Source organism: Engystomops pustulosus, chromosome 4, assembly GCF_040894005.1.
Source record: "Engystomops pustulosus chromosome 4, aEngPut4.maternal, whole genome shotgun sequence".
Classification (NCBI taxonomy): Eukaryota; Metazoa; Chordata; class Amphibia; order Anura; family Leptodactylidae; genus Engystomops; species Engystomops pustulosus.
Genome location: NC_092414.1, coordinates 193,523,382 through 193,547,705, shown reverse-complemented (window position 1 = coordinate 193,547,705; position 24,324 = coordinate 193,523,382). Strand labels below are relative to the sequence as shown.

Below are 24,324 nucleotides of genomic sequence, written 5' to 3'. Positions count from 1 at the left end.
TACGGCTTTCACTGTGCACTCCAAATAACATGTCTACTTTATTCTTTGGGTCTGTGCGATTGCGGGGATAACAAATTTACATAGGTTTTATAATGTTTTCATACATTTACAAAAATTAAAACCTGTACAAAAAAAAAATCTTCAGTTTGCCTTGTTCTGGTGCTAATAACATTTTCATACATCGGTAATGGAGCTGTGGGTAGTGTCATTTTTTGCAACTTTTGATGACATTTTCAATGCTACCATTTTTTGGACTGTACGACCTTTTAATCAAATTTTTATAGATTTTTTTATATTTCTTAAGATGGCAAAAAAAGTGGCATTTTCGACTTTGGGCGCTATTTTCTGTTAAGGGGTTCAACGCTGATAAAAACCATTATTATATTTTGATAGATCAGACATTTTGGGACACGGCGATACCTAACATGTTTATGATTTTTACTGTTTATTTATATTTATATCAGTTCTAGGGAAAGGGGGTGATTTGAATTTTAGGGTTTTATTTATTTATTTTTTTACTTTTTAAAATTTTTTTTTACTATTTTTCATATCCCTAGGGTGCTTTAACCCTAGGTTGTTTGATTGATCCTACCATACACTGCCAAACTTTTACATATCATTTTACATATCATGTATTACAATGTGCAAATCACACATTGTAATACATTCAGGAAAAAAGACATGCTAGGGGTCTTTGTGTGACCCGATGATGTCATGGCGGCAGCTTTGTGGGCAGCAATGGACGGGTTAAGACCCGCAGGACGGCAGGGTTTGCCAGTAAGTGTTTGCTGCAATATGCAGCAAACACTTAACGGCTATGTGGAGGGCTCATCCCATGAGCCCTCTCCAAGCACCCACAGCCGACGCATGACATAAAGGGGTTAAAGGAAATTTGCCATCAAATTTGCTCATAGATCCAGGCACTGTGACTGTGGTAATCTTCTTATATTTGTTATCCATATCCTCCTTCCTTCTAAAATCTACTTGTAAAATTATGCAAATAAGTCAGAAGTTCTCTGGGAGGGCTTTACCAGAGCCCATCCATGCTGTAGCTTCACTTGTTGTTACACTTTGCAGGAGCACTTCTCCCCATACATTGTGTGCTGAAACTCCCTCTACTGCAATGAGATTACATCAGGCAAAGGGAGGGAGAAGAGCAGAAGGAGCAGGGGGAGGGTGTGACACTGTCCCTGGTTTATAATGATGGATTTTTGATGCCAGATTTTTTTAATGTAATGTAATCTGTAACAATATATAAAAACAATCAAACAATTTACGATTAGATCATTTGCATCATTCTTTTATTGCAGGAAAATGGAAACATTTGCACAACATTTCAGTCGGGATATAAGTGCAGCCATTATACTGTATATTATTATTACAATGAGAAAAGATGTAGTATACACCGCAATTCCAATACATGGCACAAGGATCCATCTGCACATGGCTTGAAGGGATTACTACTTTCAGCAAATAATTGATATATTTGATATATAATTGATACATTCTGTATGAATTTCTCATGGTTTTCTAGATCTCTGCTTGCTGTCATTCTATAGGAAGCTTCACTGCTTGCTTCCTGTGGATAAACACTGATTCCTGGTCATGTGATGTCACACAGGTGCACAACTCACTATATCCCTGGTCATGTGATGTCACACAGGTGCACGGATTCTTATATCCCTAGTTATGTGATGTCGACAGGTGTCATATCGCATGACCAGAGGCATAATGAGCTGTGCACCTGTGTGACATCACATGAACAGAGATATAACGAGCCGTGAACCAGTGTGACATCACATGACCAGAGATATAACAAGCCGTGCACCTGTGTGACATCACATATCCAGGGATATAATGAGCCGTGCACCTGTGTGACATCACATGACCAGGGATATAATGAGCCGTGCACCAGTGTGACATCACATGACTAGGGATATAAGGAGGCGTGCACCAGTGTGACATCACATGACCAGGGATATAAGGAGCCATGCAACTGGGTGATATCCATGACCAGAGGCATAAGGAGCTGTGCACCTGTGTGACATCACATGACCAGGTTGACCAGACTGATTTTTAAGAAAATAAAGAATAATTATAAATAAAACATGTATAAGAGGAACATTCTGATAATAAAATACATATGTTTAAATAATTCAATAAACAGATGAAATAATAAGTTACAATCACACGTTATTATCACTGATTTCCATCACAGGACAGCACATTAGCTCTTACGGATTGGACATTTTCCCTTATAGCAGTAACCCTTCCCGTTCCTGCATGGAGATCCATCCATCCGGAAGCTATTAGAGGGACACGTGGCCGATCGCCCGTCACACATTTCCGACAAATCACATTCGCCCTTAGCAGATCTACACACAGAACCCGCTGGCTTCACCTGTAAAATAATCATAAAGTCGATTATTATTTTATATCCAACACAACAGATTGATGAATGTTCCAAAGACAAAGTAAGAAAGGTTTGGAGAATTATATTATCCCCTACTTAAAGCTCCTCTTTTATGTTATTGGGGATGTCTCAAGGAGAAACCCCCTGTTCTTACACGGAAAATAGAGATACATTGTCGATTGAAGACTATGGAGGATCATACATGACATCATAGTAATCAAAAAGTGTTAAACAAAGCAGAATAATCTTGGAACTGTAAGAACTGCTGACAGTTTCTCTGTAGACATCTGGTCACATGCTCTGTGGCCTTTCTATTCTTCATGGAACTCAATAGTGGATGGAGCACTACATTTTGGATTCAAGGTTCACAATTATAACTTACCCGGCAGTTTGAGCAACATTTACCCCCTGAGCACTGGGCGCCTTCTTTCAGTTTACAGGTGGCAGCATCACAGCACTTGTCAGTACATTCCTGTAATGTGGAAGGGATGGATGGTCATCAGATGACAAATACATTACGTTTCAAAAGTATTCATACCCTTTGAACATTATACAGACACATCCTTAAATGTATTTTATATGATATATTATTTGCGAGGGGAAAAGAAAATGATATGTGCTTTTGCAAATTTTTGTAAATTAAAAAAACTAACTAAAGTATGGCCTCTATATGTATTCACTCCCCCCGAGTGAGTACTTTGTAGGAACACTTAAAATTCTTTAAAAAATCTAAGTGTTCAATACACTATCCTTGAGATGTCTAGTTTTTTTTCTCAATTTTAACTTTAAGGGGCACATTTACTTACCCGGTCCCTGCGCGATCCCCAACGCGCGTTGTCCGTCGAGGATGAAGTCTGCCGCGATTCATCAAGATCGTGTGCCCGAGATCCTGCATGTGTTGCTTCCTCTCTCAGGTCCGCCGGAGTTCACCTTCTTCTTCCCGGTGTATGTGAGTGCATGTCTTGTGACACAATTTGATTTGTTAAATCCTGCGCGTACTCCGAATCCGTCAGATCGTCCGACGGCCCGCCCCCCGATTCGTGCCAGCATGATTGCGACACAAAACGATCGCAATGCCCAAAAACCCGACGGAAATGCGGCGGCGGGACCTTAGTAAATAAGCCCCTAAGTGTTTGTTCACTAATGTGCTCTAAGAAACCTCTGAGGCCTTCACAAAGCATCTGTAATTATACTGAGAATGAATGACATCCTAATGTGTAGTATCTCCTAATTTTGTGACCTTTACTGGCAATAGGAAATTCTGAATATTATTTAAGGGTATGAAACGGAATGAATACATATGCATGCCACACTTTTCGGTTATTTCATTTGCAAACATTTGGAAAAGCATGTATTATTTTTTAATATTTCAAAAACATTTATATATTGTGTTTCCCTTTCACATAGGAAGGGAGTATAAATTATTTTGTAACCCGTTGTAAAAATGTTCATGTTCCAACCATTACATTACCTCCCCAAAAATTCATTGTACCTCTATTATATTTTGCAAAAGCTATGGAAGATTATATATTAAAAAATAAGAGCTGCTATGCTTGATGTTAAGTAGTCTGCCTTACGAGCAGCTAAGAGGCAACAATTTCTTGTCCCGTCCTGGAAAATGTATTTGCATATAATCCAGCAGAATTATAGAAACTAATCACATAACCAACAATATTCGAAACCAAGAATAATTGAAGTCAACAATCCTGAGATGAGGATGTAGTTACCTCCACACTGCCGCAGTCACAGTCCTCTCCTGTTTCTCTCAATTTATTCCCACATACAGATGAAGACCTCATTTCCTCATTCCATGGAAGGTCCTTTAAACATTGAGGCATACGATAATAGACGAAGTTCTGATATTCCCAATGACTGCAGGAGCTGAAGGTTCTTGGGGTGTCATGACTATGTGTGGAGAGAGGCAGAAATTAGACAGAACGTAGAACAGTGATGGATGGCAAAGTAAACCTATACAGTTCCATTTATCACATCATCTTAATCTTTGCGGTGACTGAAGATAATATATCATTGTAAATAAACTTCATTAGAACTAGACCCAAGTGGGAAGAGATTGCTCCTAATTCTGTTTCTAATTAGGTTGTCCTCTGCTGTACTGTTTGGGCTCTATTTTTATCTTTATCGGAGCCTTGGCCTACCAGATGATTTTCTAGTAAAGTTGGTAAAACAGTCCAACTCTACCCTTGTGTATTTAAAGAGCCACTCATAGTCTGATGGGTAAGTTCAATGTCCTATCAAATGCAACCAAGTCTCTATGAAGTCCAATGTCTTCTCACTTAGACCTTCTCACACCTTTGTATCTAGGACTCCCGGCATGTGGATTTCTGATTCCAATGCCATACTTCATATCTCAACTTCTGATTGAGGTTGGCCAAGGTTCCCATACAGATCAATTTAGGACCCAAACCGTACAGCAGAGGACAACCTTATTAGAAACTGAGTTTTCTTCCTCCTACCATACACCAGACCTCAGTTCTTCATTGCTTCAGATGAAACCTGTAAACCTCCACCTTCTTCAGACTTCTACCACAAGGTTATATGCTCAGTAGTTAACACATGGGTCTATTTGTATGTCTTCATATTCACTCACCTCAAATATGCAGCCATGATACAAGATGAGGCCTCGCACCCGCAGTGATCATCATGCCTCATCCCCAAATTGTGTCCCAGTTCATGAGCGAGAGTTGCCCCAACAGGAATATATTCTGGGCTGTGATCCTGGAAATGTAATATTAAATACTGATGATCTGACAATCATGGTGATTTGTAATCAATAAATAAAATACTGATATTATATGACTGAGCAATGACACTGTCCCCACCGGCCACCAGGAAATATAATCTAACTCCCAGCATCTCATACCACACACTAAGGAATGTAGTCTTCCTCTACTGCACTTAGTACTATAGGCAATAACTATAATAATTTTTTTTCAACAGAAGAATTTAACCCCTAAATTTTTTCCCCTAAATCCCTTCCTCATCCAATCCCTTCCCTTCCTTGGTTGAACTTGATGGACAAGTGTCTTTTTTCAACCGTATAAACTATGAAACCTTTCGAAACTGTGAACTTAACATCACCCACTAGATACCAGAAACCATAACAAATTAACCCCCATACGCCCCCCACACATACACACACTGAACAGCATACAATACATACTGTATGTCAAATATCCTTTTCGAGTTTGTTGTGGATGGTCAAAAAAAGTTTTAGAGGTATTTTACCTGTACAATTCCTGCAGAGTGGGTATTACTACATAGTGTGCCGATCCATGCCAGTCCCACAGTACTGCCATACAAATCAATGTTCCTAGGAAGCACAAGGTGGACAGAGGTCACAGACTACTAATGTGCAGATGTCATTAATGGCTAAAAGGGATTGTCCATATCCATTCCTTTTTCTAGATCTTTGCTTGCTGTCATTCAACAGAAAGTTTCTTTGTTTACTTCTTGAGGATATAAACAAGTTCCTGGTCACATGATGTCACACAGGTGCACGGCTCATTATATCACTGCTCATGTGATGTCACAAAGGTGCCCTGCTCGTTACAGACCCCGTCATGTAATGTCACACAGGTGCACGGCTCATTATATCCCTGGTTATATGTTGTCACACAAGTGCACAGCTCGTTATATCCCTGGTCATGTGATGTCACACAGGTGCACGGCTCATTATATCCCTGGTCATATGTTGTCACACAGGTGCACTGCTCGTTATATCCCTGGTCATGTGATGTCACACAGGTGCATGGCTTGTTATAACCCGGGTCATGTTATGTCACACAGGTGCCCAGCTCATTATATCCCTGGTCATGTGATGTCACACAGGTGCACAGCTCTCTATATATCTGGTCATGTGATGTCACACAGGGGCACAGCTCGTTATATCCCTGGTCATGTAATGTCACACAGTTGCATGGTTTGTAATAGCACAGAGCTGTGCATTATAACGATCCATGCACCTGTGTGACATCACATAATCAGGCACGGATCGTTATAAGTAGGTATATATATCGAGCCGTGCACCTGTGTGATATCACATCACCAGCAATATAATGAGTTGCGCACCTGTGTGACATCACATGACCAGTGACCAGTGGTTATCCACAGGAAGTAAACAATGAAGTTTCCTATAGAATGACAACAAGCAGAGATCTACAAAACCATGCGGAATTGATACAGAAAATATATTGGAACAATATATAACTTTTCATTACACAAAAGTGGACAACCCTTTTAAGGAGACAACTGTAAAACTGTTGTTTCCAGACGTAATTTCCACATATATACCGTATATACTCAAGTATAAGCGACCCAAATATAAGCCGAGGCCCCTAATTTTACTACAAAAACCTGGGAAAAACTATTGACTCGAGTATGAGCCGAGGGTGGGAAATGCATTGGTCACAGCCTCTCCAGTATACAGTCTGCCGGACCCTGCCCCATAGTATATAGCCAGCACCTGCCCCCCAGTATATAGCCTGCCGGACCCTGCCCCATAGTATATAGCCAGCACCTGCCCCCCAGTATATAGCCTGCCAGGTGAGTTTTGATATATATTTTTTACTCGAGTATAAGCCAAGTTTGAGTTTCAGCACATTTTTTTGTGCTGAAAAACTAGGCTTATACTCGAGTATATATAGTATTTATATGAAATGAGTGTCATTTCAACTCCTGCTTTATTTTACTTATTCTGAATTATATGATGTTTCCATGTCTAATGCTTAAGTGGTTCCATGCAATTCATTATAATAACCCACATCAATATAAGAGTTATGGGGGTCCCACATCTGACACCCCACCAAAGTGATTTTTACAGCTTCATATGGACTGAAATTGTCAGAAGAACAATCTCAGACAAACTTTAGTTTAGAGATTCACCCGAGTGACTTACGTCAATAACTGAGCGTTGTCATGAGGTTTCCGCCTTAGCAAATCTTTCTCCCTCCATTCAGAAAAGCGATTCAGATTGGCTTGGGGGGAGGAGTTCACCTCAATCGGGTTTCCATTGCTCCATATTTCCAGTCCAGTTAGAGACACAAAAAGATTTAAGGGCTTATACACCTAAGGAAGAGGTTAGATGTAATGACGTATCATTGCCACAGGGGAGATGTAGGATCACATGTCATCCACTGCAATGGCTGCTTTTACTGAGGTTTATAGAGCTCTAATTTAACTTTAGGATTTAAAGGAACCACTAAACTATTAGCATGTCATTAGAAGTTATTTAATGTCTGTCACCAGATTACCCCATTAAACTACCGGTCCTCTCTGGCAGGGTATGAAATGTCCTTTCTAGAGTTCCCTCTTTTGTGTGATATATCACCCCTTTATCTATAAAAAAATGTCTTCCAAAGTCATGTGAAAGTGAGCAGAAAAGAGTCATATTTTACCTGCCATGAATCAATCAGACACTGCAATCTGTAGTTCTATAGCACCTAGAAATATGACTCTTCTCTGCTTGTTTTCATATGACTTTGGAGGAGATTTTTCTTTTATAGGAAAACGAGTGAGCATATAAATGTGTGTAGGCTATATATACGATGCACGTGAGTGTTAATATGTGTGTAATGCATTTATAGTGTGTGTGTATATGTCTGTGGTGCATATATTTGTATTCTGAACTATAATGTGCAGGATGGGGATGGCAGTAAGGATTAAGGAATAAGGGACCCCAATCCTAGGTTTGCAGTGGGCCTACTGGAGTCTTGTTACCACAATTGCCCTAGATCAGTGACAGGTTCTCTTTAATCGACATCTACCACCAGGATGAAGGATTGTAAACCAAGCACACCATCATACTGGTGTGTGTCCCCTCTGACAGGATCTTATAGTTTTTAGCCTTCTATGCCCTTGTTTTTAAGAAAAAAAGGCTTTTAAAATTATGCAAATGAACCCGAGGGGCTCAATGTGTTAATAGATACTGGAGCCCCTCTGGCTCATTTGCCTCATTTAAAGTCTTTTTTTCTTAAAACAAGGACATAGGAAGCTAAAAGAAGAGTGGATCTTGCCAGAGTGACACACACCAGTATGTCAGTGTGCTTGGTTTACAATCTTTCATCCTACAACCATCTACATCCCTACCTGTTAATATGGCTATTTCTCTCCAATATAACACGTGCAGGGCCGGCGCCAGCACCCGGCAAACCCGGGCAAGTGCCGGGGCCCCCAGCTGCTGGGAGGGCCCACTCGTGGCCAAACCCCCGTCCCAAACAGCCTGGCCGTGCCGGGTGCTGGCGCCGTAAAGCGGCGCTCTGTGTGCTGCAGGACGCTGCGTCTCTGCATGACCGCGGTCACAGGTTCCGCTAGCGTCGCGTTCCTAACGCGATGCTAGCGCACAGGGGGCGGCCCTCGGCCCGATCACATATGCGATCAGGCCGAGGGCCGCCCCCTCTGCGCTAGCGTTGCGCTATGAACGCGACGCTAGCGGAACCTGTGACCGCGGGCTGAAGCACTGTGAGGCTGCCGGAAGGAGAGGGAAGACGGAGAGGGGGAAGCTCCGGACCTGAGCAGAAGGCTGAGGTAAGTTTTATTCTTTTATTTTGAATGGTCATATTTACTAGTATAGGGGCTGTTAGTAATGAATGGGACTCGAGGAGGGGGCTGTATGTAATCCATGTGGGGAAGGGGGCTGTATATAATGTATTGGGGGCTACATATAATGTATTGGGGGTCAGGAGGGGGCTGCATATAATGTATTGGGGGTCAGGAGGGGGCTGCATATAATGTATTGCAGGTCAGGAGGGGGCTGCATATAATATATTGGGGGTCAGGATGGGGCTTCATATAATGTATTGGGGGTCAAGAGGGGGCTGCATATAATGTATTGGGGGTGAGGAGGTGGCTGCATATAATGTATTGGGGGTCAGGATGGGGCTGCATATAATGTATTGGGGGTCAGGATGGGGCTGCATATAATGTATTGGGGGTGAGGAGGTGGCTGCATATAATGTATTGGGGGTCAGGATGGGGCTGCATATAATGTATTGGGGGTCAGGATGGGGCTGAATATAATGTATTGGGGGCGAGGAGGGGGCAGGGCTGTATATAATGAATCCATGCCGTTACGCGAGTTGACTGCAAAGGGGCCCACTGAGGCTCTGTCGCCCAAGGGCCCACTGAAACCTGGAGCCGGCCCTGAACACGTGGATGACATTTCGGGAAACTTTCTACAAATTCTCTACATATCTGCTGCATATTATTGCCATCACTCACCTGATTGACAAAATTCACTATGTTGAATATCCTTTCCCTGATTTCATCAGTTTGACCATAAAACCTATAGTACTGGAAGAAAGGAGATTATGGATAACAGGAATTAGGGTATAAAAGGGATATACCTACATGACATGTCATATATATTACATGTGTAGAATATTATCACCATGGATTGTATATATTCTTACCATGGAATAATCCGCCACAATATAGAGATCAATATATTTTCCTGACTGCCGGTATTCTTGTTTCTGCGAAGATAAATCAGAGGAACGTTACTATCTTATCTTATCCAGTAGTGGATTGAGAATTGATAGGCGGCTTGGGTGGTAGCCCGTGGCCCAAGCCGTCTAGGGGGCACATGGCCACACTAATCAACCACCAAATTATATGCTTAGAAGGACCTTCACCCATGAAATCCATGTACATCTGTTCCAACTCTTAATACACATGTACACAAAAGCCATTTCAGGACCTTTTAAGGTCCTCTAAGGGGCCTGAAACCACAGGTTGAAAGCAAGAAGAAGGGCCACATCCTCCTTCATTCCCCAAGAAGCCGATTCTAGCACCATATGTAGGAAGTGACATCCAGCCCCTGATCTTATTATGAATGGAGATGTACTCTACCCAGTACCAGGCTAAAGTTTAGCACTGAAGACAAGTTCTCCTCATCTATTAATGTCGCCTTAGCTGTAATTGACAGCTCTGCATCCAGGAATATCATTTACTGATGTTAATCACAGCAGAGAAGAAGTACCAAGGCAGGGAGAGCTTGACTTCAGTGCTAAACTCTCCTCCTCCAAGACCTTATACAACCAGTTTACATCTCACTTCCAAGCTGATTCCTGGATGATGCCACCATACTGGACACTTGAAGAAACATGATCTTGAAAGTGTTATTCTGCTTCACAACATACTGGTCAATTTCTCCTGACAGGTTCTCTTTAAAGGGATTGTTTTATCACCACTAAATGAACATGGAGCATACATTAGCTGGGTGCTGGATCACTGTACAATGACCGCAGCCTGGCAGCAGCCCACTAGCCACCGTGATTTTGTTGACCCCCAGACAGTGCTATGCCACCTCTTTTTATTCCACCTCCAAACTATTAACAGATTGATAGACACATAGGATATAGATGTTTATAGGAGACAGATTTCTATCACCTCTGTACTTCCACTCAACGCTCCGATCCTTGGTATTATTTGACTATCGATGATTGTGTCTTCCACACCACAGGTTTTTGGGGCCTCCTGGGCTTGATACTGGTAAACAGCATGTGCTCCGGTCTCTGACATCTTCAGCGGCTGAATCAAGAATTCATTTTCTTGTGTCGTTATTAAGCCACTAAAAGAAAATATAAAAAACCCAACTCCAAAAGTCAGACAAATAACCCCTAATATCAAGTATACACTTTGGACAATTTCTTTAATATTCTTTATCGCAAAATGTCCCTCTTCTGAGATACTTATTTTTCAACTGTAATTCCCCTGCAGCACCTCCAGAGGAGAACTGAAGAACTACACAACAACCATTCAAATCATTGGGTTGCCAGTGCAATGCAGGACAGGGCGGGTCCTCCAGAGTGAAGGACGCTCTTTATACCCGCTCTTTACTGTAATTGGTACGAATCCTAAACACTCTGCCCCTTTCCTACCTGAGAATGTCTTTATAGTGAATAAATGGCTTTTCTCAATTAGACCACCTCCCAAAATGAAGTAAATTAAGGTGCTGCTAATTTCTCTGTTGCTATTATAATCTCACCTTAATCCATTGCACGCGCTCAGGCTGACCTGTGACCCCTTGTCATCCTTCACATATCCCTGATACAGGCAGTGATCCTATCAGAGAGAAATAATTAACATGTGTTAAAAATGCAAAGTTGCCTCTTGGTTACTGCTTTAGAAAAATACAATATGGCACATACTACACTTCACACCCTTAAAGGGCAATTCACCATTGATGGAAGACCTTACCTTGATGTCAGGACTGGTGGTAACCGGGGAGCCATCTTGAAGGTAATGGGTCTCTGTGTAATTCTCAGATATTAAGTTTCTGTAAGAAGATTAAGAAACTTTTTGAGGATAAATTATATTATAACATGTGGACAGTTCTAAGGATGAGGGTCATCTATGGCTGAATAGTTATGTATCACCTCATATTTCTCTTATGTGTAGGTGAGCTCTCAGATCTTGTGATCACTGAGAACCCCAGTGTTCAGACCTCCATTGATAAGATGCTTGTCTACTTGTGAATCAACCCCTTTAACCCATGTCTTGGCAATAGTCAGATAAGTCCTTTAGAAAATTTAAATACATGACATTTTGAGCAAAGAAGAATAGTCACAGGGGACACTCACTCAGTTTTTTCTAGATGAAGAATGACAGGTTTCCCGTTCACTTCTAACCCGTATTGTACCAGGTCTGGATATTTACTCTGCAAATAGACGAGTCACAGTCACTGAGATATGGGGGATAGATAAATGTGAGATGGATAGATAGATGATAGATAGATAGATCATAGATAGATATGAGATAGATAATAGATAGATATGAGATAGATAGATAGATAGATAGATAGATAGAAGATAGATATGAGATAGATAGATAGATCATAGATAGATATGAGATAGATATAAGATAGATAGATAGATAGATAGATATGAGATAGATAGATAGATAGATAGATAGATATGAGATAGATAGATAGATAGATAGATAGATAGATAGATAGATAGATAGATAGATATGAGATAGATAGATAATTAGATAGATAGTCTTACCTGTGTGTCTCTCTTTTGATGTGCATGAAGTTTTCGGGGGAAGACCACCTCATATTTCTGCCCCTCTGGTATGTCACTGAAGCCTGGAAGGAATTAGTACAGGGACATTGATATAAGGACCTGTGTTAGTGAGACCTTTGGGTTGGTACCACAGTCACATCTTAGAGGCCCTTAATACTCTTACAGCTAAGTCTGCTTTGGTAAAACTGTGAGAGTTCAGGTTGAACCTCTTCCCTCAGGCTGCAGTACCTGCGGCAAAATGGGGGGCAGCATGAGGGGCACAGTCATTAGTGGATTATAATATAGGCAGTTTGGGCTGTTTCTCAGGGCACAAACCTTCTAGTGGGCCCAGGCCACCCTAACCACCAACCAAATTTAATGGACCTTTACCCATGAAATCCTAGTACATCTGTTCCTGCTGTCAATACACAGCCATTTCAGAACTTGAAGGTCCTCCAAAGCCCATGAAACCTCAGACGGAAGGGACGCATCCTCCATTCCCAAGAAGCATGTGCAACACCCTCGCCGATGCAATGGCGAGGGAGGGTTTGCGAATACGTCCCACCTGCATGTAATCACCTTACACTACATGGCCCTGATAGGACATAGGGGTATTGCAGTGGTGAATCCTGCCTGGCAAGGCAGAGGTTAAGTATTTTGTATGATGCAAGATGCTGTTGTCCAATGATATGTGTTACATCCTGTGCTCTGTAAGCTGAGATGTGATTGGAGGAGCAGCCACCACCTGACCAAAGGGAGGTAGTAAAACCTCTGGCCAGGAATGTTCTGGGTCTCAGATTCTAGAGGACTTTAGGAGAATCCTAGAGATCAGTAAGTGAGTGAGAGTAATCTCTGTCTAGCCCATACCAGAGCAGGAAGAGCCTAGCCCCTGCCTCTGAAGAGTGGAGTCTAAGACTAGAGTTAGTGTAGTGAGGAAAAGGGGTATCATCTTACCTTTAAAGGTGATACCTGAAGCCCTACAGGACAAGCTGAAGCTTCCTACCAGGACACAGCTGCCTCCCAGCCTGCCCTCTACATCCAGGCTGGTGAACTATCTCCTGAGGCTCCCTCCAACTCACATCTCAGCACTCCATCTACCTGTTAAAGGCACGTTGCTGCGGTTCCTGCCGGTTCAAATAAAGAACTGTAAGTTGTTTTCTTCAACTTCTGTCTCCGTCTGGTCCCTGCTAATACGGCTGCCTTCATCACCGGCACCCTGTCCATCACACAGAGACTCACACTCGGGACAATAAGGGGTTGCCCCAGGGAGATTCGCTATAGCAGCCTCTCCCTCATCTTTTCTTGCCAACACCACCCTGCTGGAGACCTGCCAGGCTGTAGGACAGCCCTCCGGTTCCCCCGTACCAAGCACCGTGACAATAGCGTGCTTAGGCCGCAACCGCCAGCCACTCCGGTACCGCGGGCCCCGGCTGTCACCAGGCCTCACCTCAAGGGCTAGGCCCCGGTGGGGGATGTTGCAAGTGGCGTCACGAACAGGATATATACTTCTGTGCCTTATCCTGGCACTAAAGACTGTACTTTATTAAGAAAAAGACTGTGCTGCCTAACCCTGCTGCCATCCGGGTTTAGGCCCAAGTATTTGTGTGTTTCTACATTGAACTTTATACTGCTGCCATGTGCTGTCGAGCGCCGCTCCAGCACTCAAGAGGTTAATTCCTGCAAGAACTGTGTCAGCTCTGCTACATCCGGCGCCCTGAAGCATTTACCTCAGAGGCGTGTGGCGCAGCAAGTATTTCAAGCCCGCCAAATCTGCACTGGCGGGAACTCCAGAGGCGTCATTAGGCTCCACCCCCTGCGCGAGTGGCGCGAACTACCGTGGAGGAGGAGCTGGAGCGTGTGCGGCCAGCAACGAAGAGGGTTAATCGGCCATCTTGGATTTCGGCGCAGGCCGCGCCTGAAGCCTGCCAGCAGCGTGCGCCTCATCCGGAGTTCCGGCGCACGTGTCCTGCGACTGGAGAACACCGCGGAGCATCATTGAGCCCTGCTGCCTGCCGGACATCGGGAACGGAGACCTTCGTGTACCGGAGCTGTCCTGTCACCGCGGCTGATCCTGAGTGAGTACCGCTGGGGAAGTTAAAGGGGGGTAGAGATTGTTTCCGACGCTAGGTTATTGGCTCACCTCCCAGGGAATAGTGACTGTGTCTTAAAGTGCCCACGTCCCATTCTAGCCATCGCCCATAGCAACGGACATTGTGTAACCCTACAGGCTTCCCTCAGCTAGGCCAGTCATGTCCGCCCAGGACGAAGATACGGGACTGGCGCAAGTCCCATCCCCTGGTCCCTCCTCAGGGTACCGGAGCATGTTAAGTCCTCCAGAGAGTCCCTTCAGCCCTGCTACAGCTAGTGTCCCTGGGACTCCCACCATGATGCCTCTGACTATGCCCTACTATCTGGGGGCCCCCTGGTTACCCTACTACGAGGGAGAATCACATACTCTCCCTGAATTCAGGGACAAGTTGTTAGCCACCTTCGCCTTGCTCCCATTCACAGAGGAACAGAAAGTGGGCATCCTCATCGGGCAGTTGAAAGGACCCGCTCTCCGGGAAGTCAAGTCTTGGCCCCGAGAACAGTGTCAGAACGTGGTCCGGATTCTTGATAGGCTACGCAACACCTTTGACAAGTGTACTGTCTCCGAGTTGAAGCAGAAATTCTTCGGGAAAAGACAGAAGCCCCAAGAGTCCCTCCGAGACTTTGCCCTCTCCCTACAGGAGACATGGAAGGCCATCACCTGCCTTGAGCCCAAAGACGCTGAAACCTCTGACCAAACCTTAAGGGAACAATTTATTAATGGACTTGTTGATAGAAATCAAAGGTGTCAACTAAAGATCATCTCTTCTCAACATGCCCAGGCCTCCTTCCTTGAGTTTAAGGAAATTGCCATTGACATATTAGGGGACCGACCGCCTACTGGACCGCAGAAAGAGCCTGAATCCGTGGAAATGGAGGAATCTGCTCTAGCTTGCTATCCAACGCAGTCGACATCACCTACTCCTGCGGCTACGGAAGTTGCTGACTTAGCAGGACAGGTCTCTAATCTGGCGGACACCCTGCATAAAATCCTCGATCGGTTGACCCAGGTGGAAGTGACTATCTCCGCTATGAGGAGGAAACCTCCAGAGAACCCGGTACGGTCAGCTACTCCTCGTGAATCTCCGACTAAGCAGCGCCCAAAAGAGGCGAAGTCGTTAAGCACCTGGAGTCAGAAGAAACCCCGCCAGCGGTGCAGCTACTGCCATAAATATGGGCATGAAGAGAATGATTGTCGTCAGTTAAACGACAAACCCTTGGAGCTAAGGGACGACCTCCAAGGGAAGAACTTGTAAGTCCCCGAGATGCTAACTGGATGCCCAGGTTCGTGGGGACTCGCCCCATGGTTCATGTAACCATCAATGGAGTTACCCTACCGGCCTTAATTGATACCGGCTCTCAAGTGACCACCCTCCGGAGTGCTGCCTTCGAGAAATGCCGAGGAAAAGCATCCTTAATCCAGCCTCCCAAGGCTTACTTGAACATTATTGCTACGAACGGAAAACCCGTACCCATCCGCGGCTACTGGGAGCCCACACTAACCATTGGAGACACTGAGTTAACCAGACAGGGCGTAGTGGTGACACGTGTGCCCGAAAACGTTAACTTCTCCCTGGTACTGGGTACCAATGTCCTCCGCAATTGCTACCCTGAAGTGCTGAAGGCTCTCCACGACTCCCTGCCAACAGTGCCCAACGGTTCCCGGAAGGTAATTCAAGAGACTATGCAGGTTCTAGCGGCGCAACAGAAGTTTGCTGGCCCTAATGGAGAAATCTGCAGAGCCCGGATCAAGGATCCCCAACCTGTCCGCCTTCAACCTGGGACTGAGACGTTAGTATGGTGTCGAGCCTGCATGGGCGTCCAAGGTCAAGACTACCAGGCGATAGTAGAACCTCTACCAGCTGATGAAGACCTGCCCATTCTAGCCGCCAGGAGCCTAGTCACTGTATCCCGAGGACAAGTACCCATTCGATTACTAAATGTGGGAGACTCCCCAGTGGATCTGAGAAAGTACCAAGCCGTAGCCACTCTCTTCAGTGTCCATCCTGAAGACTTGGTGGAAACCTCTCTGTCTGCCTCCCAACAGTTGGAAGTGAAGCAAGGTGCTGAAGATGAGCCTGCCGAGCAATCCTGGTGGCTTGAGCTCAATATTGGAGATGACGATTTTACTCCTGCAGACCAAGTACAAGGTGTCCTGGAGGTCGTTATGAAGCACCACCAGGCCTTCAGCAAACACCCACTGGATTTTGGGCAGACTACTCTGATCCAACACACCATCCCTACTGGCTCTCATCCTCCTATCAAGGAACGATACCGGCCCATACCTCCAGCCCGCTACCAAGAGGTGAAAAAGCTGGTACAAGAGATGAAGACAGCCAACGTTATCCGGGAGAGTCACAGCCCATGGGCTGCCCCGCTAGTCCTTGTGAAGAAGAAGGATGGAACCCTTCGATTCTGTGTTGACTATAGGAAGATCAACAATATCACCCACAAGGACGCCTATCCTCTGCCTCGAATCGAGGAATCCCTCGCAGCCCTAGGGTCAGCTGCCTACTTCTCTACCCTGGACCTGACCAGTGGCTACTGGCAAGTGGCCATGGCGCCAGAAGACTGAGAGAAGACGGCTTTCACCACCCCAATGGGCTTGTTCGAGTTCAACAACATGCCGTTTGGGCTATGCAACGCCCCAGGCACATTTCAAAGGCTGATGGAGAGATGTTTGGGTCATCGCAACTTCGAGACCGTCCTGCTATATTTGGACGACATTATCATCTACTCCAAGACTTATGAAGACCACCTCCACCATCTGGCTGAAGTCTTCCAAATCCTGACCCAACATGGGTTGAAGGTCAAGCCCTCCAAGTGCCACCTGCTACAACCTAGCGTCAAGTACCTGGGACATGTGGTGAGCGCTCATGGAATTGAGCCAGATCCAGAGAAGATTGCAGCTGTCTACGACTGGCCTACCCCATCCACCGTACGGGACATCAAAAGCTTCCTGGGATTTGCCAGTTATTACAGGCGTTTCATCCCGAAGTTTGCTCAGCTGGCGGCTCCCCTGCAAGAGCTTCTAAGGGGCCTGCCAAAAGAGAGCCAACGTTCCCGAGTATCCATTGAGTGGACGGCCGAACGAGAAGCTGCCTTCCAGATGCTCAAACAACGGCTGACTGAACCTCCGGTGTTGGGATATCCAGACTATAGTCTGCCTTTCACCCTATACACTGATGCCAGCAAGCAAGGTCTAGGGGCGGTATTATCCCAGCTCCAAAACGGGACTGAAAGGGTCATAGCCTACGCCAGCCGTTCCCTCCGAGAACCGGAGCAAAACGACCAGAACTATAGTTCCTTCAAGTTGGAGTTTCTGGCGTTAGTCTGGGCTGTGACCGAAAAGTTCAAGGACTATCTAGCTGCATCATCTTTCACTGTCTTCACAGACAATAATCCTTTGGCGCATCTGAACACCGCATGTCTTGGAGCACTGGAACAGCGGTGGGCCTCCAGACTTGCCAATTTCAGTTTTACCATCAAGTACCGGGCTGGTAAGACCAATGACAACGCCGACGCTCTGTCCCGTCTCCCTGACCAGTGGGAGGGACCCTCCACGGATGCTCAGTGGGAAGATGTCGAGATGCCAGCATTCTATGCCCGGTTTGTGCGTCAAGATGCCCAGAGAGTTTACTCCCTACCGACAGAGGCAGCGCCAGCTACTCCTCAAGAAGAGTCAGAGCCCCCTGCGGAAAAGGACCTCTGGATGAGTCTTCAGGCTGATAGCCGTGCCATAGGAGAAGTAATGGACTATCTCTCTAGTGGGCGAGTGCCTGAAAGAATCCGGCGCAGAAGAGCTGATGGAGAACTGTCTCAATTGTGGCGACAGAGAAAGACTCTGAGCATGCACCAGGGTCTGCTAAAAAGAAGAACTCTGGACCCTATCACTTATGACCGGCTGTACCAGATTGTGATTCCCAGGAGGGATGCCAAAATAGTACTGGAAATGTACCATGACCAGTCCGGACACTTTGGCGCTCAGAAGACTGAAGCCACCCTCCGAAGGCGATTCTACTGGGTCAACATGAAGTCCGACATTGAAGCCTGGTGTCGAGAATGCCCAGCCTGCGCCATCGCTCGAGGAGAGCGACACAATCAAAGGGCCCCTCTACGCCCCATTGTGAGCCAACGGCCCTTGGAGATCCTGGCATTGGACCACGTGAAGTTGGAGCCCAGCAGATCCGGTCACAGTTATGCTCTTACGATCATCGACCACTATACCAAATTTGTGGTTGCAGTACCTATCAGAGATCTGTCTGCAAGGACCACCGCAGCGGCCCTGTGGAAGAGCTTCATCCTCCCCTATGGCTGTCCGGACCAGATCCTTACAGACCAAGGAACAGCATTTGAGTCCCAAGTCTTCCAGGAGCTGTGCACTCTATATGGCTGCAAGAAGCTGAGGACCACAGCCTATCATCCCCAAGGCAACGGGCTTTGTGAAAAGATGAACCAGACTCTAATCAATATGCTGAGGACTCTGACCCCTGCAAAAAGGGCTGACTGGCCAAAACTGTTGCCCGAATTAGTGTACCTGTACAACAATACCACTCATTGCTCCACAGGGTACACCCCGTATTATCTGATGTTCGGGAGACACGGCCATCTCCCTGCTGATATGACCTGGGACATGGAGTCCCCTGATTCCCAGTCTTTACTCCCCCAGACTGACTGGGTTCACAAACACCAGAGGCGCCTGGCGGATGCCAGAGAAGGTGTGGATCTGCGGTTGGAAGAGGCCCGAGAGAAACAAAAAAGGGACTTCGATCGTAATGCCTGTGCTGAGCCTTTTGCCCCAGGAGATCGAGTGTGGCTGCGCAACAACCATCCTACCAGTAAGCTAGATGGGCGTTGGGAGCGTGAGCCATACCTAGTTAGGGACAGTCTCTCCCCTGAAGTCTACGAGATTTCAAGAGGAGACCGTCCACCACTCCGGGTACATAGGAACCGGCTGAAGAGATGTCTTCGTCCTTTTGCCCCTATGTCTACACCTCTCCCCTCGACCCCCGACTTACAGACCTCCTTGTGTTCGCCTACCCCCAGTTTCTTGGAACTTGTGACTGTGCCTCAATTCTGTTTTGTTTCCACTCCATTAAGAGGTACCCCAGAGAGACCATCATCCCCACCGCAGTCTCCAATACTGCTGCCTGTGGAGGATGATCCGGCTCCAGAGTCTGCAACCCCTGAAGCATCAGAGGCAGCTGAGACTTCGACTCCAGCGCCTGACTCAGAGGAGGACGATGAGGAGGTTGTTATCTTCTCCAGGCCGGAACTTCGGAGGTCTCAAAGGGAGACAAAAGGTAAAGCTCCTGCGTACCTGCAGGAGTACCAACTGGTGACACGCAGAAGCAGGAGGCAGGTACGTTTTTCTGACACCGAAGTACTTACCACTGAAGAAGATGCAGACTAACCCCTGAAGGGCTGTAGCCCACTTCAGGTACTGTACCATGTGTACATATGTATATTTATTTCTGTCCTTTCCCTAAAGAGCCAGAGACTTTCCTGAGACTCTCACCCTAATTTATCTCAGTCAAGAGACATACCTTGAACTGATTATTGTCATGTGCTATGATAGCACCCCTTCCTCTGCCACAGCAGAGATTTCTTCAAAGTACTCTGTCCCTCTACACCAGAGGAGACCCTTTGCTTCTACTGCACTTTTCCCCCCACATCAAGGGCTGTACCCAGAAGATGGACTTTGTTGCTAGAGACCTTCTGTGAGACTTTTGCCAGATACTACAAGGGAAAAGTGGCTATTGATTATTATTTTGCACTTAATGCCTTCCTTTTTAGGTATGGACATTCTGCTTGCACTTTTTATGCCTTTTCTTTGTAGGAAAAGAGACATTTGCTACCGTGCTACCCTGAGTAGCCTATCTACCTCTGTAACGTTTGCAACGTTCAAGATGTGTACCCATTGGGCTCCTAAGCCAATGTGAGCTTAACCTGTTTGCACACTGTCATATCTGCCAGTAGTCTGCATTAACCCTTTCATAGGCTTTTCAGGTTGTAGTGTGGCTGTGTCGGACCGTCTTTCTATGTAAAACACTGACCGCTACCTGATCCCTCAAACCGAGGTTTGCACATGGGGGTAGTCCGTAAACTGCGGGTCCTTAGGGGACCGGGGGTGTTACATAGATAGCACCTGGATGCCACTCATACAGGGGTAAGGTTGTCAGTCAGGAGGTACTCGTGTCGCATATGCTAAGGCAATGCAGATAGACACACTATATAATTGCCGCCAGGGAAGAAGCGTTGATAAAACAAATATACAGGCCTTGGTGCAAGGAGTGGATTACAGGACATGACACCACACCTTTCCTACTGTACAGTTCGGTTCAATGGCGTCATCGACCAACTGTCATACAGCTACATGTTTTTGTCTTAGTCCGACACCAACCCAGGTGCCTGTCTCCAGGACCATGGGCGGTTTGTCCCTACACCTCACATAGCCTGCACTTCCCAGAAGTGCCCTTAGCCCCCTCTGTGCCCCAAAACATCTGTAGTCGAGCCGAGGGCGGCTCTTTCAATTGCCCCCGGGGTATGCAACACCCTCGCCGATGCAATGGCGAGGGAGGGTTTGCGAATACGTCCCACCTGCATGTAATCACCTTACACTACATGGCCCTGATAGGACATAGGGGTATTGCAGTGGTGAATCCTGCCTGGCAAGGCAGAGGTTAAGTATTTTGTATGATGCAAGATGCTGTTGTCCAATGATATGTGTTACATCCTGTGCTCTGTAAGCTGAGATGTGATTGGAGGAGCAGCCACCACCTGACCAAAGGGAGGTAGTAAAACCTCTGGCCAGGAATGTTCTGGGTCTCAGATTCTAGAGGACTTTAGGAGAATCCTAGAGATCAGTAAGTGAGTGAGAGTAATCTCTGTCTAGCCCATACCAGAGCAGGAAGAGCCTAGCCCCTGCCTCTGAAGAGTGGAGTCTAAGACTAGAGTTAGTGTAGTGAGGAAAAGGGGTATCATCTTACCTTTAAAGGTGATACCTGAAGCCCTACAGGACAAGCTGAAGCTTCCTACCAGGACACAGCTGCCTCCCAGCCTGCCCTCTACATCCAGGCTGGTGAACTATCTCCTGAGGCTCCCTCCAACTCACATCTCAGCACTCCATCTACCTGTTAAAGGCACGTTGCTGCGGTTCCTGCCGGTTCAAATAAAGAACTGTAAGTTGTTTTCTTCAACTTCTGTCTCCGTCTGGTCCCTGCTAATACGGCTGCCTTCATCACCGGCACCCTGTCCATCACACAGAGACTCACACTCGGGACAATAAGGGGTTGCCCCAGGGAGATTCGCTATAGCAGCCTCTCCCTCATCTTTTCTTGCCAACACCACCCTGCTGGAGACCTGCCAGGCTGTAGGACAGCCCTCCGGTTCCCCCGTACCAAGCACCGTGACAATAGCGTGCTTAGGCCGCAACCGCCAGCCACTCCGGTACCGCGGGCCCCGGCTGTCACCAGGCCTCACCTCAAGGGCTAGGCCCCGGTGGGGGATGTTGCACATGATACTATGGTAGTACCATATGTGAGAAGTGATTCCAGACTTGCAGAGCCTGTAATATTTATACAGCCCAAAGCCCATGGTAGTCCTAATCCACCCCTGGGCACAGTCGTCTACTACAAAACAGGACCTGACTCTTAAAATAGTGTCCACAGCATGGTTGTGAGATACTGGATGGAGAACCCACTTACTAAAAAAATAACCTAATGTATCACTACCTGATGGAGCGGAGGGAGCACCATTCTATACCTCGCCTCAGGCAGCAGATATTTTAGGTTCACCCTTGGCAGTGACCTTATGAGAAAGGTCCTGGAAACAGTCATCAGAGAAGTAACTTTTATGATCCACAATATTCTAAACAGGAACTTCTTTCCAAAATCAAATTAAAAAACCAAGAACCAAGAGAACAAATCTTACCAAACCTTATAGGACACTACTATAGGAAGGACTTACCATGACTCTGGCCGCTCAGCAGCATGACCAGGAGCAGAACCAACCTCAGCATTGTCACTAGGGTGTTCAGTCTTGTGTCTTGGAGGAAGTCTGAACAAGTGTTAACAATCTACATGTGCCAATGGATCAATAATTCAGTATATATAGTGTATGCCAACCCTCCGCACTCCTTATAAGGAGGTAAAATAGCAGGAAACATCATGTACTGTGATCCACTGCACACAGTCATTGTATGTCATAACCACAACCTGTCTATACTACAGATTTATATGACTGTACATATTAATAATAAGTATGGGAAGAGAATATAGGGTATAACAAGCTGGAGCTGGTTGGATGGTGCCCTGTATGATCCTTCTTGCTTCCCCAAGCAAAATAAATAAATCTATATTTATATTTTTTCATCATTCAAAGCTTTTATTAGAACTCAATTAACTCATAGAAGAATGCAAAACGTTTCCTGCTGAGTACATGTTAACATGAAGAACGTGCGCCAGAAATCCTGAATCTGGCGCCCCTTGCACACTAGACAGGCAACTGCACATAGTACACACTGCATTTACTCTTAGTAAATGTGCCCACGTGTCCAAACTGGCAGGACAAAACTTAAAGACAAGACTCAAAGGGAGACAAAGATGAGGGGAGGGGGGACAGAGAAGGAGTTGGGGTAAGATGGGGGCAGAGATCACCAGAGCGCATGCCATCCAAGTTAGCCTAACCAGGTTATGTGAATGTGAGGAATTTAGGGGAGCAATCAAAAGCAATGCTACCACTGGGGTTTGGCAGCAGAACTGTGTAAAAGCTCCTCCATGTGTTGGAAGTGTAACAGTTCCTTGAACCACTCAGAGTTGGACGGTGTTCTGGGGTATTTCCAAAGTCTGGGGATGGTTGTGGGGGCCACAATTAACATAAAGCCAACTAAGAAGCCTTTTGCTTTAGAAATATAAAGTAGAAAGTAGAAATATAAGTAAGGAGAGCAAGAGAGAAGTCAGTGAGTTTTCAAGCTGCAGGCTGGTAAGATCCTTAATAAGAAATCACCTGTCACCCAAATGGTTGGATGATTGGGCAAACCCACGGTTGTGGTGCTACTGAGGCCTCACATCTCCAGCAAATGTCTGTTGAGTTCGGAAAAATTAAGTGCATGTACCAAAGGGTTAAAATCTTAAAGTTTTTTTCTTTTTTTCTAAAGCTAAAAAAGAGAAAAAAGTGCAACCATGTGTAGACCGATAAAAAGGAGGGGAATTCTTAGTTCTTGATTGAACTGTGCTGAACTCCTCAACTGAATTATATATTTCTAGGAGATTTGGGTGTCTGCTGCTGTTTGGGAGTGTTGGCCGGACTTGTACACCTGCAAGCCAGTCTCTGTGTGTAGTTGGTTAATCAGGGATCACCTGATGTGAATTCTCCTCAATGATCAAAATTTGTTTCTTGTGCCTTCACTGAGAGCGAGAGCTTATGACAGAGAGTGAATGCTTTAGACCATTCAAGAATTGAAGAGTCATGTCTAACTCCCTTTACTAGTTTTGTATAAAGGGAAGGTTATCCTGTACCCAATTGTCCAGGAGGAGTGTATAGATAGCCAAGATAGATCATGGTGGTGGAGTTGTGGAGTTACAGAGTTCTCTAAAGGAAGCAGCTCCCTATGCAGGTATAGTTGAATTTTGTGGCACTTATAGAAGTGATTATTGCCAGTCTGACCCTACCGTGGGCATGCTATCCACAAATGCTACTGCATATGGTTTAATACTCTAGTACCAATTGGAACACCGAGCAATCGTTTGTTCTAAGCGGTTTAAGAAATCTGCTAGAGCAGCCCGGTGGAAATTCTGGATT

General features: G+C 45.7%; 1 protein-coding gene and 1 long non-coding RNA gene across 2 annotated transcripts; both read right to left on the bottom strand.

Annotated features, from left to right (window-relative positions):
• Positions 1 to 2,073: 2,073 nt before the first annotated feature.
• On the bottom strand, positions 2,074 to 11,813 carry LOC140128512 (zinc metalloproteinase-disintegrin-like VLAIP-A). The gene is made up of 12 exons (XM_072150210.1): positions 11,809 to 11,813; positions 11,630 to 11,708; positions 11,418 to 11,494; positions 10,820 to 11,000; positions 9,841 to 9,903; positions 9,650 to 9,721; positions 7,329 to 7,498; positions 5,660 to 5,744; positions 5,022 to 5,149; positions 4,141 to 4,318; positions 2,796 to 2,885; positions 2,074 to 2,401 (listed from the first exon to the last, which is right to left on the bottom strand). Exons 1-12 carry the CDS (start codon positions 11,811 to 11,813, stop codon positions 2,228 to 2,230), a joined length of 1,302 nt encoding a protein of 433 aa, XP_072006311.1. The 3' UTR covers positions 2,074 to 2,227.
• A 199-nt stretch (positions 11,814 to 12,012) lies between these two features.
• LOC140127937 (uncharacterized) lies at positions 12,013 to 22,590 on the bottom strand. Its single transcript, XR_011855088.1, has 3 exons — positions 22,492 to 22,590; positions 12,436 to 12,518; positions 12,013 to 12,089 (listed from the first exon to the last, which is right to left on the bottom strand). It is a non-coding gene; the product is annotated as an uncharacterized lncRNA (long non-coding RNA).
• Between the last annotated feature and the right edge of the window lie 1,734 nt (positions 22,591 to 24,324).

Coding starts and splice junctions, on each gene's coding strand:
- LOC140128512 (XM_072150210.1), bottom strand. Junction 11,495..11,629: donor CCACCAGTCCTGACATCAAG/GTAAGGTCTTCC, acceptor TCTCTCTGATAG/GATCACTGCCTGTATCAGGG. Junction 11,001..11,417: donor AGCGCGTGCAATGGATTAAG/GTGAGATTATAA, acceptor ATTTTCTTTTAG/TGGCTTAATAACGACACAAG.